General features: G+C 41.6%; 1 protein-coding gene across 5 annotated transcripts in view; it reads left to right on the top strand.

The window, feature by feature from the left end:
• Positions 1-23,180, top strand: part of SH3RF3 (SH3 domain containing ring finger 3) — a 342,553-nt gene that overhangs the window by 41,696 nt on the left and 277,677 nt on the right. For 4 of the 5 annotated variants that reach the window (XM_039852593.1, XM_039852595.1, XM_039852591.1 and 1 more), the window contains exon 2: positions 17,036-17,098. The exons of the other annotated variant lie outside the window; for it this stretch is intronic. In XM_039852593.1, the coding sequence (XP_039708527.1) occupies positions 17,036-17,098 (63 nt within the window). The remainder of the gene's footprint in view (positions 1-17,035; positions 17,099-23,180) is intronic. 5 annotated transcript variants of the gene reach the window in all.

The raw sequence follows: 23,180 nt of genomic DNA, 5'->3' as shown, positions 1-23,180 counted from the left end.
ACCAACTGTTGTTCACAGTTTTTGGGTCAAAAGACTTAAGCACATAGAAGCAAGAAAGGAGGCTGTTATAGAGACAGAAGTCAGGTTTGGCTGGGAACTGTATTTACAGTCACTGGACATTGTTGAATGGCTTTCAGCAGATATAATGTGTATTTACGGGAGAGGTCCATGTGGCTGGAGGGTGAGGATAGATTTGTAGGCTGAAGCTGGCAGAAGATCACTTAGGAGAGTTTGTATTCGAGGTGAGGCATGATGTACTCCACAAAGGTCCTGGAGGTGGGAAGAGAAGATAAATGAAGACCAGACTTTGGTGTAGTAGAGAGAGCCCTCCACTGGGGTTGGGTGATCAGGCTGCGGGAGCTTTCCCACCCACTCGCCATGTGATCTGAGGGCAGTTACTTTTAAATGTTCCAAGATCTGAGATAATAAGCTCTGTTTACTGGGAAGGGTCATTTGTCAGGAATGATGAGGTTCATGTCAAAGAGAAGTCTTTCGCTTAAAGATATACCCAGTGCTGGGGTCAGCATAATGAGAACTGTTTTCTCTTATGTAAAAACAAGAGGAGCGATGGCCCCTTTGCAGGATTATTTGTTAAGTGGGAGGATTAAATGCCTAACCTAGGGCTAGTGCATAGAGGGGGCCCAGTGAAAGGTGATTTTCTTTCATATCTATAAGGGATACTTGTGCTAGAACCAATGAATGTAACTGCGCAGGTCCCACCCTGGCATGAATTAATTGGACATGAAATAGTTTGCAGCAGGGGTTTCTGACTTGGGACCTGTGGCTCCCCTACAGGGTTCGTGAATGACCTTGGACGCCCATGAGCTCTTGGGACAGTATTTAAAGTCGATGTTGTGATCAACTTGTGGAGCACGTGTTTTCCGGGAGAGTGTGGCTGTTAGATTCTTATGGGATGCATGATCCTCACAAGGTTAGAGTCAGTGATCTAGAGGAAGAACAAAGATCACAAGGTGTGTGCAGGGGGGATGGGAGAAAAGGCTAGATGTCTGGAACACTCTGAGATCCTGCTCTTGTAAAGGAATCTAAATACTCTTCAGATAACTTAGGATAGGAATACTCTAGAAGAAAATTATAGGAACCCCCTTTCACTTGATCCTTTAGTAGATTTTAAATGTAAAGAATATCGAAGCCTATTACACAGGTCAATTTATTCAATTTATTTTGGCTGACTGCCTGATGACTCGTAGGATAAGAGCAAGGAACTTGTTTGTTTAATCCATCCTCCTCCCTCGAGTTAGTATTTCATTACTAAATTGGAAGTTGTAGGGAGCAGAAGTCTCATTTGATTTGTCTTTCTATTTCCAAAAGTATCTAAAATAATTATAAAGCCAGAAGACCTAATGATCTAAATAAACCCTTTCTCCTGATTGTTCACGTATGTTTCTATGTTAAGGTATAAGCAGAACAAACAAGCACATCCTAAAACTAAAAAAAAACAACAACTCAACTTTCTCTTCTTGTATGTAAACAAAATCTGGCTTGCTGTAGTACAAGTCTAGCGCTCCTTTGGGTGAGAAAAAAAATATGAGGCACCACTCTGCCAAGCAAAATACCTTCATATGTATTTCTTACATTGCAAAGTCATCTTCCATTACTTCTTCAGAAATATGAGGGTTATTATGCTTTCATTCTCCTTGTTGCTTTGATTTTCAGAGCTCTTTTATGAATGTTTTCTATTCCAATTCTAAGGGCCCAAATGAATATATGGTGTCTCTACTAGGCTTGATGTGTACTGAGCATGTCAGAAGGATATAGGCATGTTGTCTTTCATTTGCTTCTGTGCTAAAGCAGTGTGCTGTGTGGGGCTCAGCAAGAGCCCCGGGTCGTCTCCTGTGGTGAGTACTCTAGAAGTATTGTGTTTGGGTAGTTTGCATTCTCTAAGTATTACTGAGGAATTATTTCCAGCATTGCTATGTGTTATCGTGTCAATCTTTAGACCCAAGGTCTTTGTATTCAAATATGGTAATTTTTAGAATCTAAAGAGTCTGCGGTGGGAGAGTAAGGCAGAGCCGATGGCATGGCTGTTGGCTTCCTTAACATATTATGTTGTCGTTCTTTTCTCTCCCTGGAATTCACTTTGTTAATTTTTTTTTTGTGTGCTGTTCACTTAGATCTAATTAACGTTTTTAATTGGCGTGTTGTGTAGTTCTGGAAACAGCTTATTAGATTTCATAGGTGTCTCTGGCAGCACAAAATGTTTAATGAGCAAAATAATTGTGTTACGGTGAAATAAATATGTACATATTCAAAGAATTAATAAATGAATTAAATGATGACTTCATAGAAGCCTTCCGAGGAAGTAGTTATGAATTATCTTCTCAGCATAAGATATTGAAATTGACTTTGTGTTTATGAAGGTTTTGGAAGAAATAAATGTGCCTTTTCTTTTAGATTATAATAATACTGTGTGTGTGTGTAACCAGAATGATAGTCTATAGTAAAATGAGATCCATGTCCTTTGAGACTCAGAAGAGTCTGTAGAATGTCTTGGCAACTGAAAGGAAGTGGGTAGGATGTACAGCGTCTCACCAGAAACTAGACATAACACAGATCTGTAGAAATGGAGGCAATCAAAATTAGGTTCTGTTTTCTGCTCCATTAGGCAGCCCTTTTCATTCTCTGATTCTGGAGGTGATGGTCAAGGACTAAGAGGATGATGTAAAGAAAAGGTACTCAAGAGACTTTTAGAGCTGCTGAAACCAAGTCTAAATTCTTTCTGCAGTAGACAAAGCAGAATCGTTAAGGCAGTGACTTGCCTAGAGTCATGGTCCCTGAGTGGGGGGGAGTCATGGTCCCTGAGTGGGGGGAGCCCTGAGAGCTCTTAACCACCAACCCAGGGCCCTCTTGGCTGAAGCATACTGTCCTCTACCCCTCATAGTGTTTCTCGTAAGAGGAAATTGGGGCGACCAAAAAAATCATGGAGGAAAGAACCAGGGCCATCAAACTTACTGTAAGGTTTCCCCTGTAAGGGAACTCAGGCATAGCTGAATACTGAGCCTCAGGAGGGACAAGAACCACTGGAGAACCTGTCTGAGGTGACAGCTGTCCTTTGGGTTGTGGGGTTCTTTGTTCTGCTAGTCACATGGCTGGGCTGTGCCCCATCTGTCAGCTTCTCTCTCTACCTGTCCTACCACTGACCATTCCCTGTTTCTGTTTTATTCCCTCTCCTTCACACTCATAATCTCTGTTTCTTTCTGTCTCCAACTCATGTCACCTTTCCTGATTCGGCAGATAGTATCAGTGGCTACCTTCTTCCTGTTTCTGGATTCCAGTTCCCAAAAGGGACCCTCATAATGACCCCGGAATCATTTCACAACTGGTGTAGCAGAGTCCATTAGCCACCCAATGAACTGGCTCCTCTGGGGTCAGGGACATTCTCTGTCCAGTCAGCTGATAGGGCAGTCACATGGGCCTGAGGGGCTGAATGTGAGGTAAGCTCAATGGGAAGGGACTGTGAGGCCCATGCTGAGAGCACTTAGAGTGGGATATGGTACTGTATTCCTCAGATGTGCCGTAGTTTGACTCTGAGCAGGCTTCTCAGACTGACAGAGTTCTAATTCCATTATTCGTCCCCTCTTGACAAGGCCCCCCTGTAATGATGGGCTGGCTTGATGCTCATCCCGTGCTCTGTGGGACCCTCCATGGGCATGGGCAGGCAGAGAAAGTGAGAAGGAGGAATGGGGTGGGCAGGCCCTTCCAGCCTGTTTGTTTTTAATGTTGGACTTCCGTGTCAGATATTTTCCAAATAAACTTGTTATTTTAGAATAATTTTAGATTTATGGAAAAATTGAAAAAAACATTACAGATAATGCCCTCCTATATACCTGTCACCCAGTTTCCCTTAAAGTTTAACATCGTACGTTACTATGGTACATTCATCAAAACTAAGAAATTGACATGGGTACATTAGTCTTCTACCCACCTTATTCACGGTATCACTTTCTATGGTTTCAGTTACCTGTGGTCAGTCATGGCCCAAAAATATTAAATGGAGAATTCCAGAAATAAACAATTCCTAAGTTTTAAATGCTTGCTATTCTACGTGGCGTGATGAAATCTCGTGCCTTTCTGCTCCATCCCGCCCAGGACATAAATCATCCCTTTGTCCAGTGTCTGCACGCTGTAAACGTGCCCGCCCAGTTAGTCTCTTAGTAGCCTTAGTCACTTAGCAGCCATCTTGGTTACCAGATGAACTGTTTTGGTATCGCTGTGCTTGTGCTCGAGTGCTTGTACTTATTTTACTTAATAATGTTCCCAAAGCCATTCACATAACTTTGATTACAATATATTGTTCTAATGGTCCTGTTTTATTATTGTCGCTAATCTCATACTGTGTCTAATTTACAAATGAAACTTTATCATAGGTATGTATATATGAATATGTATATATAGGGTTTGGTACTATTCAGGGTTTGAGGCATCCACTGAGGGTCTTGGAACATTTTCCCCACAGATAAGGGGGGACGACTGTGCAGACTTTATTCAGATTTCACCAGTTTTTCCACTCATGTCTTTTTTCTTTACCAGGATCCAATCCAGAATACCACATTGCATTTAGCTGTGTAAAATTTTGTGTGAAGAAAGGATTTCACTGCTAAACTCGTACATGTACACACACTACCACCACTAGCACAAGAAACCTAAAAGTCTGCAGTCCTTTTCTCCTTCGGTCCATATCCTAGTACATACTTTTACCAGATTCCTCTTCTTTTAAAGCTGCTTTTGTTACCTTTCTCTCTGGCGTAAGAACCTATAGTAGATGCCCGTTGCTGAACACATCAAATCCAAACTCCTCAAGCGGCCACCTAGACCGCCCACCCTTTGATCTCCCCCTCACCCTCCTCCACTTCTTTTCCAGTAGGGGATGGTGCTGAGACTCCAGCCCCTTCCAGCCTCTGTTCTTGCTTCTTGTTCCTTTGCATCTCCGAGCATCTTTCTCAAGACCATTTCTCTAAGACTTGCATCCCTTTTTCATATCCCGCACATATTGAGTTTACATTGTTATATTGTTAATTTGTCCTCTGGCTTTCCTTTCAGACCTTAGTGCAACTATAATGTCATGATTGTAAGGAACTTGTGTGGTCCTCCCCAGACCTGCGTGCTTGGCAGTCATGGCAACCGTGAGCTGGTTCAGTGATGTTCATTCCTTCCCAGCGGAGGAGGAGCCTGATTTTGGATTAAAAAATATATCTCCATATGATAAACATGTATGTGCTGTGAACCAGAATGGTTAAAGATGGATTAAAAGCCAAATGTGTTGAGGCGTGAAGTTGCAGAGAGTTGTCTACCTAGTCTCATCTCACATGGTTGTGACTGGGACATGGAGGCACGTGGAAGTTGCACAAAAATAGTCATTGAGTGAACCAATGAGAAGGGGATGAGTGAATGGATGAATAATATCTCCAGTTAACTTCTAATGCTTTTAGGCTAGGCTACTTATCCTTTATATCATCTACCATATTTTTCTAAATATAAAGTGACTCTCAATTTAAATTATTTCCTGTTTTTCCTATGTGAAGGTTAAAAGAAAGTGTCAGGCCAACTTGGGACATTTGAGTGTCTAGGAATGTAAATGGAATACACAAGCATCTGCTAATATTTACTGTAATTATACATATTAAAATCACATACAGCCATATTAATTTGAAAAAATTTTTTTATCCTCATGTTTTATAAAATTAATTCAAAAATTTCCCATGAATCTTTGACATTGGTGGCTTTGTCATCACAGAACCCCTTTTTGGGTCTCCTAACAGGTTTCAGAGCACATCATCTTTACACATGACTATGTTGTGAGATGTATTTTCTTTTTTTAAAAAAAAAATGAATTTATTTCATTTATTTCTAAAACTGCACCCATTTAAAAAACCTTTGGGAAATTTGGAAAACAAAATGCAAAACTGTTTGGAATACAGAAAGATAAAGCTCAGATTCCATCACTGGTCAGGAACTTCTAATTCCACCTGATACCAGATTAATTAGATGGCTATTCCTTGAATTACGGCTCTTATACCAGCATAGTACTTTCCAGACTTGAGACTTTTCATTCATTTTAGTGTCCTAGATCAGTCCTTCCCAAAAGAATTGTAATCTAAACCACGAATGAGAGGAGTATATATAAGTAAAAATTTTCTGGTAGTCATATTAAGGAAAGTAAAAAGACTCAGGTGAAACCAATTTTAATATGTTTTATTTAACCCAGTATATCCAAAATGTTATATCAGCATAGAGGCAACATAAAAATTATTGAGATATTTTGCATTCTTTTATTTTTAAACTAAATCTCTAAAATTCAACGTGTATTTTACCCTTACTTCACATGTCAGTTAAGATAGGCACATTGTACGTGTGCCAGATGTGGCACGTGGCTACTGTATTATTGGACAGTGTAGCTCTAGATTTTGCTGAGGGGGATTTTTAGTTTAAGAAAGACCTGGGTTTGAACACCTATTCCATCACTTATTTCCTGTGTGCCTTTGAACAAGTTACTATCCTGCAGAGCCATCATGAGACTCAAATGAGATGAGAATAGGAAGGGGCACCTCTGCCAGCATCTGGCTCATAGTAGGTCATCAGTATGTGTTGGTTCTCTTCCCAGCTTTTCAAAACAGAGATGGAGGCTGGGCTGAGAGAGAGGCTGAGATATTAGCAGCAGGAAAACCCTGATGGATCTCTTCACTGCATGAAGAGCTGAGCACAGATGTAAGGACTGGTTGGTTAGAGAAAGGGTCAAGGTGCTGACCTGCGTGAGCAGATGGAGACTCAACAGGCATTTCCAGATCAGTGCTATGGTTATTGAGAAAGCTGGAGCATCTATCTGTCTTCTCTTTGCTGATCTAGAACCTTAGGCTGTGTAACCCTGGACAGCATACAGCTAGCAGGGATGGTGATGTGATGGAAAATTATACTCTGGAAAGAATGGTTGGAAGGAGAGGATTATACTTCCATTGAGAGAGGTGGGGGGTGGAGGGTGGGAGGGTGGGAGAGAGCGCGTGTGCAAGAAAAGGAAGAGTAGAGAACACGATCTTTATCTTCAAACATACCAGCTTTGTCTGACCTTAAGAGGCAGAATTAGTGTGGAAGCTACAGGAAGAAAGAGTCTAGTTCAATAGGGAAAGATTTTTAAACAGATATGTTTGACAGTGGAATGGGTTGCCTTATGAGGTAGTGAGCATTTTATCGGAAGGTAAACTCCACTTTACCACTTAACAGGAATACAGTGAGGTGGATCAAACCAGGTGGCACATGTAAAACACTGCGGTGTGCTAAATATCATTTCCATCATTATTAATGTGAGATCTCATGGTAAATCCCGTGACCCAGCTCAGTTATACCTGGGTGATATGAGGCCCTTCTAATCCTTAGGGTCTCTAAATCACTACTACTGCTCCTTTCTTGGGACTATCGCCTAACTGGCCAACAGTGGACTCTGCACTCTTCTTCAAGGATGTGACATGTGAGAGACTTGACTGCCTTTTCCCTGACTATGTGAACATTGGTTTTCTAAGAGTCAAAGTGAATTCACCTTCTCTGCTGATGAGCTCATATGATAGTCCAGCCACAGAAGCATCAACTTGTCTTTTAGCACGATGGGCCCTGGCAGAGCTGCAGCGCTGTCCCCACTTGGGGCTTCACGTGTCCCGTCCAGTCTCCTTGAGATTCTCTCACACCTTGATTTCTGGTGCCACTTTCTCCTGGTCTTCTTTCTACTTTTGACCCCATCTAATCTGATTTCTACTCCTCAACTACAGGGGTTTCTGAAGGATCTAGGCCCCAGGCCCCATTTTCTTCTCTTTTCCCCTGCTTTCGATTCCCACATCTTTGCTCTTCAGCTCGGATTCCTCGCCGAGCTGCCTACCTGGTGTCCTCACTGACATGTCATAGGCTCCTCTCACCCAGCATGCCATACCTGAACTTGTTTCCCAAACCCTCTCTCCTCAGCTGCTCAACTGTGAGGAGCACCACCATTCGCTCAGCTTGGAGCACATTCTTTAATCATCTCTATTCCAAGCCACAGTGGCTAATTCATCCAACACTGAAACAGCTAACTTGAACTTTTTTAAGGAGTTGTTTATATCATCCAGCACTTGGAATGTGGGTCATTCCTTTCTAGTTATTTACCGACTCTGTGTTAACTTTGTCTCTTGTATAGTTACTCTCAAAAGCACATTGTGAGACTACTGTTGATTGAGTTAGTTTTGGGCTTTGTTTTTTCTGCAAATACTACTTCGGTGTTGCTAATAAAGTAATTGGTAAAGTGTATTGCAATATGAGATCTGGTAGGAAACCAAGGAGAAAGTGGTAACTCACCCCTTGTTGCCTGGTGATTTTGAAAATACAGCTTTACCCTGTACGCAGGCACGTGTAGTGGTTCAACCCCCATACCTGAAAGGTCAGGAAATTGAAGCCTGGAGAGGTTTCAATGGTTTTCTGAAGGCTATGCCTTTTGTGTGTAAATGAGGACTAGAACATTTCAGTTGTATGCCAGCCAGCTTTTCACAATTCAATCTCACTTGTTTAAATAGAAGAACCTAGAAATTCATTTCTTCCTATTGTCCATTCGCTCTTTGATTCACCCCCCAAACAAAACCCAAACGTACTCAGCCTCCCAACACTTTTCCTACGTGGTGTGTTTGATCTGTACAGCAGCTCTGTCAGGTCAGGAACTATTTACATACTTTACAGATAAGGAAGTAAGGCCCAGAGAGGTTAAATTACCCATCCAAGGTCACAGAGCTAATGAGTAGAGCTGAGAGTCCACACTCTCCCTGTGTGACATCGTCGTGAGGAATGTGGGCTCTGCAATCCCAGAGCCCTGACTTTTAACCCCAGTCCTTCACTCACTAGCTATAGTTAAGCTCCTCGGCATTTCAAAGCCTCAGTTTTTCTCATCTGTAGAATGGAGACATAACAGTCCTTAGTGAGGTTAAGTGACACGGTGTGTTTTGAGCCCTGGAGTACCATGATCTCTTTGTGGATGTGGTGTGTGTGAGCCTTTCAGTAATTTTCCTGGTGCTTGAAAATACCATTACTGATATTTATATTTTGAGTTATTATTTCTGCCTTGTTGAAATGAAGATGATAACTGGAATGCCTACTGTATTCTTAGTATTTGCACAGATTAATTCATATAATCCACCCAACAACCCTAGTGGTAGGTACAGCCATCATCTCCATCCTGAAGGTGAAGTTACAGAGACACAGAGAGACTGCGTAATTTATGTGAGATCACACAGCACTAAGAAGTAGAACCAGGATTTGAACCCAGGGAGTGAGGCATCAGAATGCATGCTCTTTATCACCATGCTGGACCTCCCTATGTAAATCCAAGTTGTATGTAAAGATATATAGGGCCAGATATTCAGATTTTAATTTAGAAACTCATTTGTGTTTCACATTTCCAATAACTGCCAGAAAAAATAAATATTCCCTTGCCCCTAAATGAATTATAAGATAGTTTGTATTTTGAATGGGGTTTTAGATTGGGATAGAGAATCCTGTGATGTCTTACTTGCTTTCCTCCTAATGAAGGAGCCTCATACATGACTCGGAGGAGAATACTTTCCTTCCTGGTACATTTGTGAGGATATAGGAGTATGTGGGAGAGAGAAGGCCATGGCAAATATCATTTGTAATATATTCAACCTACTAGTTTCTCATCTGTCTTACTTTGTAGCTGTTGGGCCAGAGTTTAGTTTTTAATAAACGTGGTTCTGTGGGGCTACTTATTTTCCCAGTTTATAACAAAAAAGAATGCTATAACTGCGTGGAAACTTAAAAGCCACTTAGCTGCTTCTCCTATTATGGACCTAGGAAGTTGGCCTGACTTTCCCAGCCGAGCTGGGCCCTTGCCCTGGTACCCTGCTCCCCATAAACGCTGGCCCAGCCTCACATCAATCAATTAAGTACTATTTAGTGAGTAACATGGCCACACTCTCTCTTGTCCCTACAATGCATACTGCTTTGTTGTCATTACGACAAACTATTCCCAAAGGCATTAGTTTACCTTTTATTATGTTAGATTGAGATTTAAAAATCTACTTGAAATTTCAGTGGTTTCCCAGTTTAATAAATGCATCTTTCTAATATAACTCATTTAGTTGCCTCTATTTTGACTGAATTACTGATTTTTTTGGGGGGAGGGTGGTTCTAGAGTGTTAAAGACAACCATTGAGTTTTAAAAAATGACAATGTTAAGAAAAACTCAAGATGGTGCTTAAGGCCACACGCATGTAAATATATATGTCTATATGTGCACACATGGCCCATTTGCATGTCATATACACATGCACACATACACCTGAGGCTTGTTTCATACTTCTCTGTGAGGTCATCCTCCATGGTGACAAGGGTATAGGTCTCAGCTTATTCAGCACAGGTTTGGGCGCTTTCTGCAAGCTGCCCTTTCCCTGACCTAGTTTGCCCATAACTTCAGTGAACGTTCAATCTTAGCACGTCATGCTTCTCAAGACTCCCATGACCCCTCAGCGACAAAGCCTATCCTTTCTAGGGCTCTGGCTCATTGCAGTAGGGGTGCAGAGTGAAGGTCTCCCTCCACTTGGTTTCCCCTCCTTGGGTGGAGATTGAGCCCCCATGAGGGTAGTGAGTGATCCCTACTTGCAGGCATGTACTCCCTGCACAGCTCTTAGGAGTCTGATGGATGGGAACCAGTACGTGGTTTACCACAGGGCAGGGTCCTTCTCAGAACCAGACCTGTTTCCTGGGCCCAGGAAGGCTTCCCCGCTGCCAGCCACGCAGTCTCCACCTGCCACCAGCTGACTTCTGTGCTGTTCTTAGTGTAGGATCTGGAAGCAGAACAGAAAAACGATCTGATCTGGAGCATAGTTTTCTCTGTCCTGTGCTATCTCCTTGGTTCCAAGGGGTGGCTGTTTTCTTAGGGCTGAGATACCATGGACCGCAGCATTTACACATCAAGGCTGGACAGAGTGTGGTAGATACTTTGCCCTCCAGGGCTTACGCTCTCCCTAGATTTGCCTCATCTCCAGATGAAAGACCAGGTCCAGAGAAACAGCACCCCCAGTCGTCATGGAAGAGAGAGTCAGGTGGTCCTTTCCTCTCTCTCAAACAAGTCTGTGTGGTGAGAAGGAAGTCATTCTTGTCCTAGGCTGCCTAGGGAATGGTTAAGTGCAGAGTGCTTTGGTCTGCTTGAGTTTTTCACTGTCACATCATGCGGTACTATTCTCACTGTGACTTTGGAGACTTTCTGAGAGACACCATTACAAAAGCAAGATATAATTAGGTTAATTATTGACTTCCATGAATAAAATAAATATGGTTCCTGTTTTCTAGGCTGGTTCTTTAAGTGCAGTTGAAAGAGAGAAAGTGTCTGCTTTTCTGTTGCCTTGTATAGCAGCTGGCATTTATTCTAGCATTTTTTGAAATAAAAGAATCCGAAAATGTGTTTAAAGTGCTCTTTTCAATCTGAAGGAAGGAGGCAGCTTTATTCTAGTACCCGCCAACTTCCCTCTGGGCTGGACCTAAAGGGAGATTGTAGGTGGTAACTCTAGTAGAGACTTGCATGTTCCAGGTGAAACTTTCTAGAGGCTCCCAGGTTTGGTAGTGGGGCGGGGGAGGGGGTTTATTCCATGTCCATGCTAATAGAAGCTTCTAGTAGACTGTGCCCTCGATGACAGTGTTGTGTTTCTTCTGGGATGGAAAAAGCTGCCTGTGATACCCCACAGTGTCAGAGAAGCCTCAAGTGTCTTAAGAAGGATAGGTGTGTGATCTGGCCAAGAGCCATTTGAGGTTAACTTGTTCTGGGAGTGCCCTGGCAGCAACTGTGTGCTCATCAGGCTTCATCTGATACTCTACCACGCAACAGGCGGTGAATTTATGTGTTCAGCTCTTTTTGCTTTCTATGTCATTATCGCTTGGAGAAAAATGACCATCTCAATCAGACTATAATTTCTCCCCAAAGAGTTTTATTTTGCAAAATAAAAAAAAAATGCTTATGTTATTTATATCAGTATTCTTTATTTTTGTAATCTCCCACCAAATGACTTCCTAGCTTATCAAAAATATATACTTTGAAAATATATCAATTTGATATCTTATTAAATAATCAAAGTTCAAATTAAAAGCCCAGCAAAAAATAACTCTTATGTTTGTATCACTATCAGCTAGTTGTCTGGAGCTTCTAGCAGTTCTGTCTTTTATGAAGTGCTCAAGAGCAGCAGTCCCCAACTTTTTAGCACCAGGGACTGGTTTTGTAGAAGACAGTTTTTCCATGGACCGGGATGGGGGATGGTTTGGGGATGATTCAAGTGCATTACATTTATCGCACACTTTATTTCTATTACTACATTGTAATATATAATGAAATAAGTATACAGCTCACCATGATGCAGAATCAGTGGGCACCCTTAGCTTGTTTTCCTGCAACTAGACGGTCCCATCTGGGGGTAATGGGAGACAGTGGCACCTAAAGTGCGTTGCTTATGTCCAGTCTACTCCATAATCTCGTTTTGGTTGCTGTCACTGCAGAAAATCCTGCTTCACAAAGATAGGATGTTAGAACATGAAGCAGACTTTTTGGTGTTCTGTGGCAATCTCAGGATGTTCCGCCTTGACTTTAATCCATAATGTATGGAGATTTGAAGTTGTCTCAGACATACTTTTAGGGCCACCGTCATTTGCATTCTTGAGCAGTTGATCCTCTTCTAGCATGGACAAAGTCGATTCATCTGGCTCATTCACAAATGGATCGCGGATCCATTCCATCCCAGTTCCAGGGTCCTTTATGACTGGGAAGTAATGCTCAAACTCTTGAAAGCTGAGATAGGTGATCATGTACCAGCTGGGAGAAAGAAGGCCCTGGCTCAGTCTCTTTCAAAATCTCTGCTAATGTTTGAAACATGTCAAAAATCCCGATGTTCCCTGGTCGCCCCCATAATTCCAGTTTGGCTTTGCATGCAGCCATTTTATCTGTTGACATGAGCACAGTCGTTCTCCCCTGAGGTGACAGGTTGAATTGGTTAAATGGTTAATTGGTTGAATATGTCACACAAGTAAGCAAGCTTTGTGACCCATTCTGTGTCACTGAAATGTGCTGCCAGTGGTGACTGTTTTTCTAAAAGAAATCTCGAGTAGCTCTTGTAACTCAAAAACATTGGCCAGTGATCTACCTTTAGAAAGCCAGCTCACTTCTGTGTCTAAGAGAAGATGTGTGTGCTCTACGTCCGTCTCCTTACAGAACTGAGTGAACAGACATGAGTTAAGGGCATGTACTTTAATATGGTGGATCATTTTAACCACATCCTGCAAAAAGTTAAGTTCAGGTGACATTTTTCAGCTAGCCAGCATTTCTCTATGGTTGACACAGTGCGTAGATTCACATCAGAATTGATCTCTTTGACCCGAGTAGTGAAACTAGAAAGCTGTCCAATCATGGCAACTGCTCTGTTCGTGCATATACTGACACAAAATGACCAATTCTGTTTTCCTGATATGTAATCATTCAAGACTTGAATAGTTCTACAGCTGTGGTATTGGTTGGCAACAAAAGTGCACATAACATGTCCTCATGCACATCCTCTTAAAAATAGTTTGCACAAATACAAGCATTATTGCCTTGTTGTCAACATCGGTAGACTCATCAACCTGGATTGCGTAGCACAGTGACGTTAATCCTCTCTAACAATTGTGTCTCAGTATCCTCTGCTATGTCATCAATTTGTCCAGTTATGGTGCTGGCCAAAAGGAATGCAGGCCACCGTTTGAACTGCGGCCTCTCCTAAAAGTTCTTGATTAATGTCCTTAGCAGCAGGTAGGATCAACTCTTCACCAATTATAAAAGGCTTTATAGCTTTGGCAATGCAGTTAGCCACTAAGAACGATGCTCTCAGTGCAGACACATTTAATGAAGTAGTGGCCTTCAATATTGGCGTCTGTTCTTCATGTTTTTGTTTTTTTCTTTTTGAAAAAACTCCAAAGGCTTATCTTTTAACGCAGAGTGCTTGGTCTCCATGTGGCGAAGCAGTTTTGAAGATTTCATAGCTTCGTCACCACATATTATACAATATAGGCTTGGTGAATGTGAATCACCTGCTATAATGAACCTGTAATTTATGTAGGACTCTTGGTATTTTCTTTTAAATACAGCTTTCTTTTTTTGGCAGTCTTAGAGTCTTCTGCTGTCTCATCATTAGGTTTTTCCCCCTTTTAAAAGAAGCGCTACAGTGACTTTTTTTTTTACTCATTTTGGCTAGGGTTAGCTTGTAGACTTACCAAACCTGTGACCGAGACAAATGGGCAGTGCAGGAAAGAGGCAAAAATGGAAGTGGTAAATCAAATAATGGGCAGACCACACACAGACTAAAATAAGTGTGAGATTCTGACTTAAAGCCTGCCACCATGTGCAGCTTAATTGTCATTTGCCACTCACTGATAGGGTTTTGATATAAGTCTGCAAGCAATTGATTTATTATGGTCTCTGTGCAGTCAAACCTCTCTGCTAATGTTAATCTGTATTTGTAGCCGCTCCCAGCGCCAGCATCACCGCCTCAGCTCCACCTCAGATCCTCAGGCATTAGATTCTCATAAGGAGCTCACAACCTAGATCACTCACATGCGCATTTCACAGTAGGGTTTGTGCTCCTATGAGAATCTAATGCCTGAGGATGTGAGGTAGAGCTGAGGCGGTGATGCTGGCGCTGGGGAGCAGCTGCAAGTACAGATGAAACTTGGCTTGCTTGCCCGCCCCTCTCGCCTCTTGCTGTGCAGCCCAGTTCCTAACAGGCCACGGGTACCCCAACTGGTACCTCTGCCCAAGAGTGATACACACTTTGTGATGCTGGGTATGTGAGCTGAAACAGAACCTATGATGAAAGTCTTTCCCTCTATCACAATCAAGTCGGCATCTTATTTTTATGTGTTGTAGTGATGGGTTGTAAACTTCCAAAATGTTGATTCTTTTTTCTGTGGAATTGTATAACACCTGAATGAACAGATTGTTAATGGAGGTGGAAAAATTCCCAAACTCCCGTTGCACCTAATTATGTTGAGGTGACTTAGTGTAAGTTTTTCTTACTGGTTTATTTTCACAGCCGGTGTGCACTTAAAATCATCTGCAAATTGTTTAAAAAAAAAATTCACTAGATATTTGGTTTCTCTCTTCTTTTTCCAGTCAAATGACCTGATACCCACCAGACGGGATAACCAAAAGGTATAAAACACAACACCGAGGCTCAAATTAATCATTTTTAAAGAGAGTGTTAGATTAGGAAAGCATTTGATTAAACGGTTATAGTATGCAAAGCACTATGCTATGCATAATGAGAAAATATGAAGAGTATTGTGAAATTTTGCCCATTAAGAGCAAACAATAATTTTAATAATTGTTTTAATATGGGACTCAGCAAATCTTTTCTATAAAAGATCATATAGTAAATACCTTAAGCTTTGCAGGCCACATGTAGTCTAACCTCTGTTATTGTAGCAGGGAAGCAGCCATAGACAACATGTGAATGAATGTGGAAAAAGACAGGGAGAGATTGCAGTTGTGGAGGAGTCCCTGTGTTCCATGGGCAGGGTGGTGACCGTGCCACTTGAAGGGGATCATTGGAGTGTGTATATCTACTCAGAAAAGTGGAGAGAAAGGTCCTTTCTTGACACCAGAAGGGAGAGGGTGTCTGGTGGCTGATAGAGAATCAACTGGAGGTTACATGAGGATTCTGGAAGGGCCCTGAGGTCTCAGCTGAGGTATCGGTTAGCTTAACTGTTGGGTACCTACCATGAAGCCTGTTTAGAAGAAAGTAGGATCAATTATGAATCAGTGGATGTGGAATAGAAACATTCTATATTGTTGAGTTACTCCTGATCATTCTCAGCAGCCTAAGGGTGGAGAGAATGGAGGCCAGACAACCAGTGGCATGAAGGAAAGGAACAGCACCGTCTCCCATGTTATCTTGCTTCAGGTGCAGTTATTGCCCATATTTTTACATGAAGAAATTTTAATTAAGGAGATTGCAGTCCAGAGAATTGAGATGACTTGCCCAGCATTCTATGCTTAGGTAATATACCAGGTAATAATGAGCTCCTTTCTCATCATATATTCTGACTTAGAAGAAGCTCATATTCTGGGTCTCTGTTGTGGATCACCGATCATTTAATGGACAAGGTTGCCAGCCTGGGTGGAAAAGGAATGGCCTTTTAGGATTATTTAGACCAGGGTTTTGAAAACTTATATTTATTTATTTTCAACAGAAGATTCTTCTGCTTAATAGAAGCAGTTGAAAATGGTGCTTTTCTAGATGATGAAATGGGACTTAGTCTGGCTGCTCCAACCCCTGCCATCATTTTAGGGGAATAGTTTGAAAAATAATGACCTAGTCTACCCATGCTCTCATTTTGCAAGTGGGGAAACTCAGCAACGGAAGTCAAAATGGGTTAATTTTGGCTTCACGGTTCTTATCGTCACCCCATATTGGATCCCTGAGAGCAGTGTGGCTTTTGGCACTGACCTGTTTGTTTAGCAGTCTACTTAACTTCTTTATGGTTATGTCTGTCCCTATAACAGGAGCTTGTCACTGGCACTCAATCTCTTTGGGATTTTGAGGAAATCATGACTTACTAGAAAGTGATTTGAAATGTTTGGATACAAAAAGCAGGAAATTGAGTTTTTAAAAAAATCTCTTTTCCTGAGCAGACATTATTTTAAAAATGTACAGTATGTGCGGCATACATGACCCATGGGAAAAAAGACGTTCATTATTGGGAATTTAATTTTCATTAGCCTAGCACACATTTATGTTGGATGGAATTAAGCCATTTGTATAGAGATTTGGTAATTTCTGTTACTACTAGTGTAGTCTTCAAGTTGGATTTTTATCTTGAAACAGGGCATGGAATAGTGTGTGAGATGAGGAGGAAAGCCATAGCTACATACAAGAAAGATTATTCAAATATGCATATCAACTGCTGAGCAAGACTTTATACATTGAGCTATGTTTTCTAAGGACTTATTTTAAAATCTGAAAACTTGTTTAATCTCTAGGGCTTTCGGTGCTGCCATTATCGTGGAGGTGACAGTGACAGACGAGTTCAAATTTTGACAGATGTGAGTGGACATCAAAAGTACTTCAGTTCACCATGTGGTTATTGAGCGCCTGCTTATGTGCCCTGATTTTATGAATTTTCAGTTTGTCACATACATCTGGTGAGATACCAGATACTGTGGAGGTAGCCATAGTTAAAGTAAGGGCAATCCACAAAAACAGGAGTATAGTGATGAGTGCTCCTGTGACTTGAAAATGTGTAGACTGGGAGGTTATAATATAGATCTATTGACATCTGAAACATCAGTGTGAAAAGAAATTAGTGTGGTTCGGAGGTGAGTAAATAGAAGTAGTAGATTAAATTATGAAGAAAAAGTTTTTAATTATATGCTTCAAGTGTGCAACATTATAATTTGACATCTGTGTGCATTACAAAGTGATCATCCCCCAAAAAAGGTCTAGTTACTATACATTACCATACTATTGATCCCTTTCACCCCTTTTACGCTGCCTGCCCCGGCCTCCTTTCTCTCTGGTGACCACTGTATCTATGAATTTGTTTTCATTTTATTTTGTTTGTTTTTTTTTAATAGATTCTACATATAAGTGAAATCATGCAGTATTTGTCTTTCTCCTTCTGATTTATTTCACTTAGTGTTATGCCTTGAGGGTCCATCCATGTTGTTGCACTGACAGGATTTCATTCTTTTTTATGGCCGGGTAGTAGTCCATTGTATATAAATGCCTCATCTTTATCCATTCATCCATCGATTGGCACTCGCATTGCTTCCATATCTTGGATATTGTAAGTAATGCTGCAATGAACATAGGGGTGCGTATATCTTATTGAATTAGTGTTCTCTTATTCTTTAAATAGATAACGAGAGGTGAAATAGCTGGGTTACATGGTAGTTTTAATTTTTTGAGGAATCTCCATACAGTATTTGATAGTGGCTGCACAAATTTATATTCATACCAGCAATATATGAGGGTTCCCTTTTCTCCACATCCCTGCCAACACTTATTTCTTGTCTTTTTGATAATAGCCACTGTCACAGGTATGAGGTGATAGCACATTGTAGTTTTTGATTTGCATTTCTCTGATGATTAGTGATGTAGAACATCTTTTCATGTGCTTGTTGGTGATCTGTGTGTCTTCTTTGGAAAAAATGTCTATTCAGAATCTCTGCTCATTTTTTAATTGGGCTGTTTTTTTGGTTATTGTTACATTGTATGATTTCTTCATATGTTTTTGGATATTAACTCCTTATCAGATGTATGATTTGGAAGTATTTCTCCTATTCAGTAGGTTGCCTTTTTCTTTTGATTATGGTTTCCTTCACTGTGCAAAAACTTTTTAGTTTGTTCTAGTCCCATTTATTTATTTTTGCTTTTGTTTCCCTTGTCTTTGGGGTCAGATCCACTTAAACATCGGTAAGACCAATGTCAAGAAGCTTACTGTCTATGTTTTTTTCTTGGAATTTTTTGCTTTCAGGTCTTAAGTTCAAATCTTTAATCCATTTTGAGTTAATTTTTTATGTATGGTGTCAGATAGCAGTCTAGTTTCATTCTTTTGCAGGTGGCTTTCCAGTTTTCCCAACACCATTTATTGAAGAGACTGTCCTTTTTCCATTGTATGTTCTTAGCTCCTTTGTTGTAAATCGATGGTGCATGAATGTGTAGGTTTATTTCTGGGCTCCTAATTCTGCTCCATTGATCTGGGGAAAACTTCTTAATATTTATGGCAATTGGATTTTGGATCCTAAGGGAAATCCTAGAGGTCTCACATTTTAAAAGAACTGGAATCACATTAAAGAATTTGTTCTCCCTAGGAAGATGAGCTGATGGAGTAAAAAACAAAATTACATTCCTGGTTATTTCACCTATGTTTATTCTTTTAGCAGTTTTATTGAGATAGAATTCACATACCATATAATTCACACATTCAAAGTGTAGAACTTAATGTTTTTTAGTATATTCACAGATGATGTACAACCGTCACCATAGTCAATATGAGAACATCTTTGTCACCTCAAAAAGAGTATACCCTTTACCATCACTCCTCCTCATACCCCACTTTCCACCTCCAGCCCTAGGCAACCACTAATCTACTTTCTGCCTCCTTTAGATTTCCCTATTCTGGGCTTTTATATAGTATGTGGCCTTTTTTGACTAGCTTCTTTCACTCAACATAATATTTTCAAGGTTCACCCATTGTAGTATGAATTAGTATGTCACTCACTTTCATGGTTGACTAACATTCCATTGTATGTATCTACCACATTTTGTTTATCTGTTCATCCACTGGCGAACATTTGGGTTGTTTCTACCTCTCCATTTACTTGTAATGATTGTGTAGAGAGATAAATATACACTATACATTTTGAGACCCAAATCATTCTTTTTCTCACATGAGAACTAGCTGGCCATTAAAGGGAAAATATTGGTATGACGCTCAGTGCCTTATAAAGAACACTTCCTACACAGTATTTCATTAACTCCCCCACCTAACCTTGGATGAAACTAAAGGGTCGGCAGATTACAGGACTTTCCCAAGGTCTCCTGGCCAGTGAGTGATGATGGCAGTTTAGAGTCCAGATGTCATGCTCCTACTCGTGCACCCACACGAGTTTAGGCTGATTCCTAAAATAAGCTCTGAAAATTTTAGAACAGTTTGTTCAGCCTGTGTATCTATACAGTATGCCAAATCTCCATGTCAGGATATTCTAATAAAAATTCCCCAGGACACCAGATTCATGGACAGTTGCTGTTGATAAACTGTCTGCGAATTTCTTCACACTTGCCAGTACTCAGAGCATCCCTAAGTGTGGCTCAAGTGCTTTTATCACAGAGAACTTTTGAGTACTTAGCATCAGTCACTTGCAAAGCACAGGCGGATATCTAAAACTGGAAATGCTGGTTCTTGTACTTCTCATGTCCAGGAAGACTTTCTAAAGCTCAGGCTCTGATCTCTCTTAGATGTGCCCCTTCCACACTCCTGGAATACCCACTGCTCCCCAGCCACCTAGGCAGATGTGACTCTTCTCCAGCCCATGTGTGTGCTCTTGGTGAGCTGGCACCATACCCTGCCATCCCCTCTTGGTTTGTGAGGGGCAGGCGCATTTGTTTCCTGGTGGTCTAATCCACCAGTGATTGTCCTTGGCTGAGCTGTCAGCTGGCTGATGGCAACCATGTCACAGCTTCTTGTAATGGCAGAGCTCACTGACATGCTTGGTTCTGTGCAAGTCTGAGGAAGAGGGGATTTGCTTTAGCAGCTCGTGAAGGACCCCAATTTAAAGTTGTGAAGTGTCCACTCAGCAGAGGTGAGGCAGTGCCTGTGCACACAAGTGTGTGCTGTGCATCTTTCACATGTACGGAAACGGAGGTGGGCTTGATAATTGCTGGAGTTTAGGTGTCATTAGGGCAGGTGATGTGCTTCCTTCTCTCCACCCCAAAGACTGCCTGGCACGCAAGGGATACTTCCCAATATTGAGTGCTCAAGCTCTGCCCGGAATATAGCAGTCAAGGCAGTGAGAGGAGACACTCACAGGGCTCTAGATGCTAAACAGAGAATGCCTAGCTTATTACATACTCATTTTTTAAAAAAATGCTAGTTGGAAAAGAAAAAGAGTAAAAGTCTAAGAGAGTGAAAAAGAAGAGGAACCTGTGGAATGAGAAGGGCCAGTCTTAGGGATTGTTGCCCACATATTTGAAGACACAGCTTTTTAGAAATAGGGTGAAATAAAAATGGAAAAGTTAGATAATTTTTAAAAGGAACCTTAATATTTTTGGCAGAGGATCTGAACAGACACTTCTCCCAAGGAGACATATGCATGGCCAACAGACATATGAAAAGATGCTCAACTTCACTAGCTATCAGGGAAATGCAAATCAAAAGCACTATGAGATACCACCTCACACCTGTTAGAATGGCTATAATCAACAGGACAAGTAATAACAAGTGTTGGAGAAGTTGTGGGGAAAAAGAATCCTCAAACATTGCTGGTGGGAATGTAAACTGGTGCAGCCACCATGGGAAACAGTATGGAGGTTCCTCAAAAAACTAAGAATAGAATTACCATATGACCCAGCAATCCCTCTTCTGGGTATTACCCAAAAAACTTGAAAAATTTATTCTCCAAGATATATGCACCCCAGTGTTCATAGCAGCATTATTCATGGCGGCCATGACATGGAATCAACCAAAGTGTTCTTTGATAGATGATTGGATAAAGAGGCTGTGGTACATATATACAATGGAATACTACTCGGCCATAAGAAAAGATGAAATACTGCCATTTGCGACAACATAGCTGGATCTTGAGATTATCATGCTAAGCAAAATAAGTCAGACAGAAAACGTTGAGAACCATACCATTTGACTCATATGTGGGATATAAAACTGAAAGCAACAAACAAACATGACAAACAGAGAGAGACTCATGGACACGGACAACAGTTGAGTGGTTACCAGAGGGAAATGGGGGATGGGAAAGTAGATAGGAGTAAAGGGGGTCAAATATTTGGTGACAGAAGGAAATTTAACTTTGAGTGGTGAACACGCAATGCAGTATACATATGACATATTATTATTTGTACACTTGAAACCTATTTGATTTTATTACCCAATGTCAGTCCAATAACTTTAATAAAAATGGGACCCTAATATTTTGTCTCCTTGACCGAAAAAGAAAGCACTTTACAAATCTATTTGCAGCTGGCAGATGGTTAAAAAGAGACATATTTTGTTCTCTCTGAAGTGAGGAAGCTCATTGGAGACAGGAATGCGTAATTAACTGATATCGTCACGTGCCCACTCACTCCCATTCTTAGGAAGCAGAAAGGAAATGAGAGCGTCTTTAAGCTGGGGTCCTGTGGCAGGCAGCGGACTGGGCATAGGGGGAGGGTGTCTTCCAGTGCCCAGGGAGGGAGGGATGTCAGCAAGGAGGAGACAGAGGGGCCAGTCAGAGCTTCCCTGACCCCTGTCCAGAGTGGCCCCGGCCCTGCAGACAGTAGTGTCTGCTGTTCATCGCGAGTGTCCAGCCATTGGGCTTCCCCACCCATTCTCAGTATGGCCATTTAAAGAGCTGGCTGCTTCATTTGGAAAACCCCAGTTCTTTGGAAAACTGTTTAATTAAGTTCTCATTTGCACCTAACCCTGGCATATGTGGCAGGTTCTCTCATTGGAGCTATTTTTAGGTGGTTTTCTGGAAAGATGCCTCTTTTCCCTCAGGCAGTCTCTGGCTGTGTGCCAGATAGCTTAGCTTTTGCATTGTATTTTTCTGAGAACTTAACTATTTTTGTTCTTTTTGGTAATCATTTGACCTGGACTTCTGATAAGGTGTTTTAAAATACCCTGTGGAACTCCTGTGAGCTGTTGGCTTTTTAAAATTACTCTTCCATATTAAAATACCTGTGTTTTGTCATCACTTGATTCAGGAATGGAGTAGGTTCAGGTATTGGAAGATTTCTCTAATTTTCCTTACAGCTCTGGGTGCTAAGTTGCCTTGTTACCTAGCACCCATCCCACAGTGAAAAGGGCTGGGTAACATGTCCATCTTGTGGGCCTTCAGGAAACTAACACTAGAAACTTTTGCAGATGTGCTGCATTTGCTCATCTGTGGGTGCACGTGTGTTTCAATAGTGGGAATCCATGTTATGTTAAAGGTCTGTAAGAGGTGTCATCAGGCCATGTTGTTGAAAGCCTCCTTTGTGGGATGTGGGACAGAGGGTGGGGGCTCACCCAGGGTCAATGAAGGTCACACAAGGCCGATCTGGCTACTTGGATTCCTTTCCACCCTAGAGGTCATGGTAGGTGGCAGCATGAGGGATTGTAGAAGCAAGGAAGGAGGTGGTTATATAGGCAGAAGTCCGGCTTCTGGTGCGACCAGTCAGAGATCATCAAGGCCAGCCTCTGAGAGGGGTCTATGGTAGAGACTGTCCCCAGGCCGTGGGCACCCTCCCACCCTTCCTGCAACTGGCTCTCCTGGGCTGGGTCATCCATACCCTGTGGCCTGGCTCCTGCCCCTGCATTTACTGTCATGTAATCCTGTGACATGCAGCCTTTAGCCAGGATGGTGGCAACTGCAGCTCTGCTGCTAGGGGAGTGGGGACAGCCCTGCTGGGGACAGGGAAGCATTTCTC

This window comes from Pteropus medius, unplaced genomic scaffold (assembly GCF_902729225.1).
Source record: "Pteropus medius unplaced genomic scaffold, Ma_sr-lr_union100, whole genome shotgun sequence".
Classification (NCBI taxonomy): domain Eukaryota; kingdom Metazoa; phylum Chordata; class Mammalia; order Chiroptera; family Pteropodidae; genus Pteropus; species Pteropus medius.
Note: the sequence above shows the minus strand (reverse complement) of the source record. Positions and strands in the feature narration are given on the sequence as shown.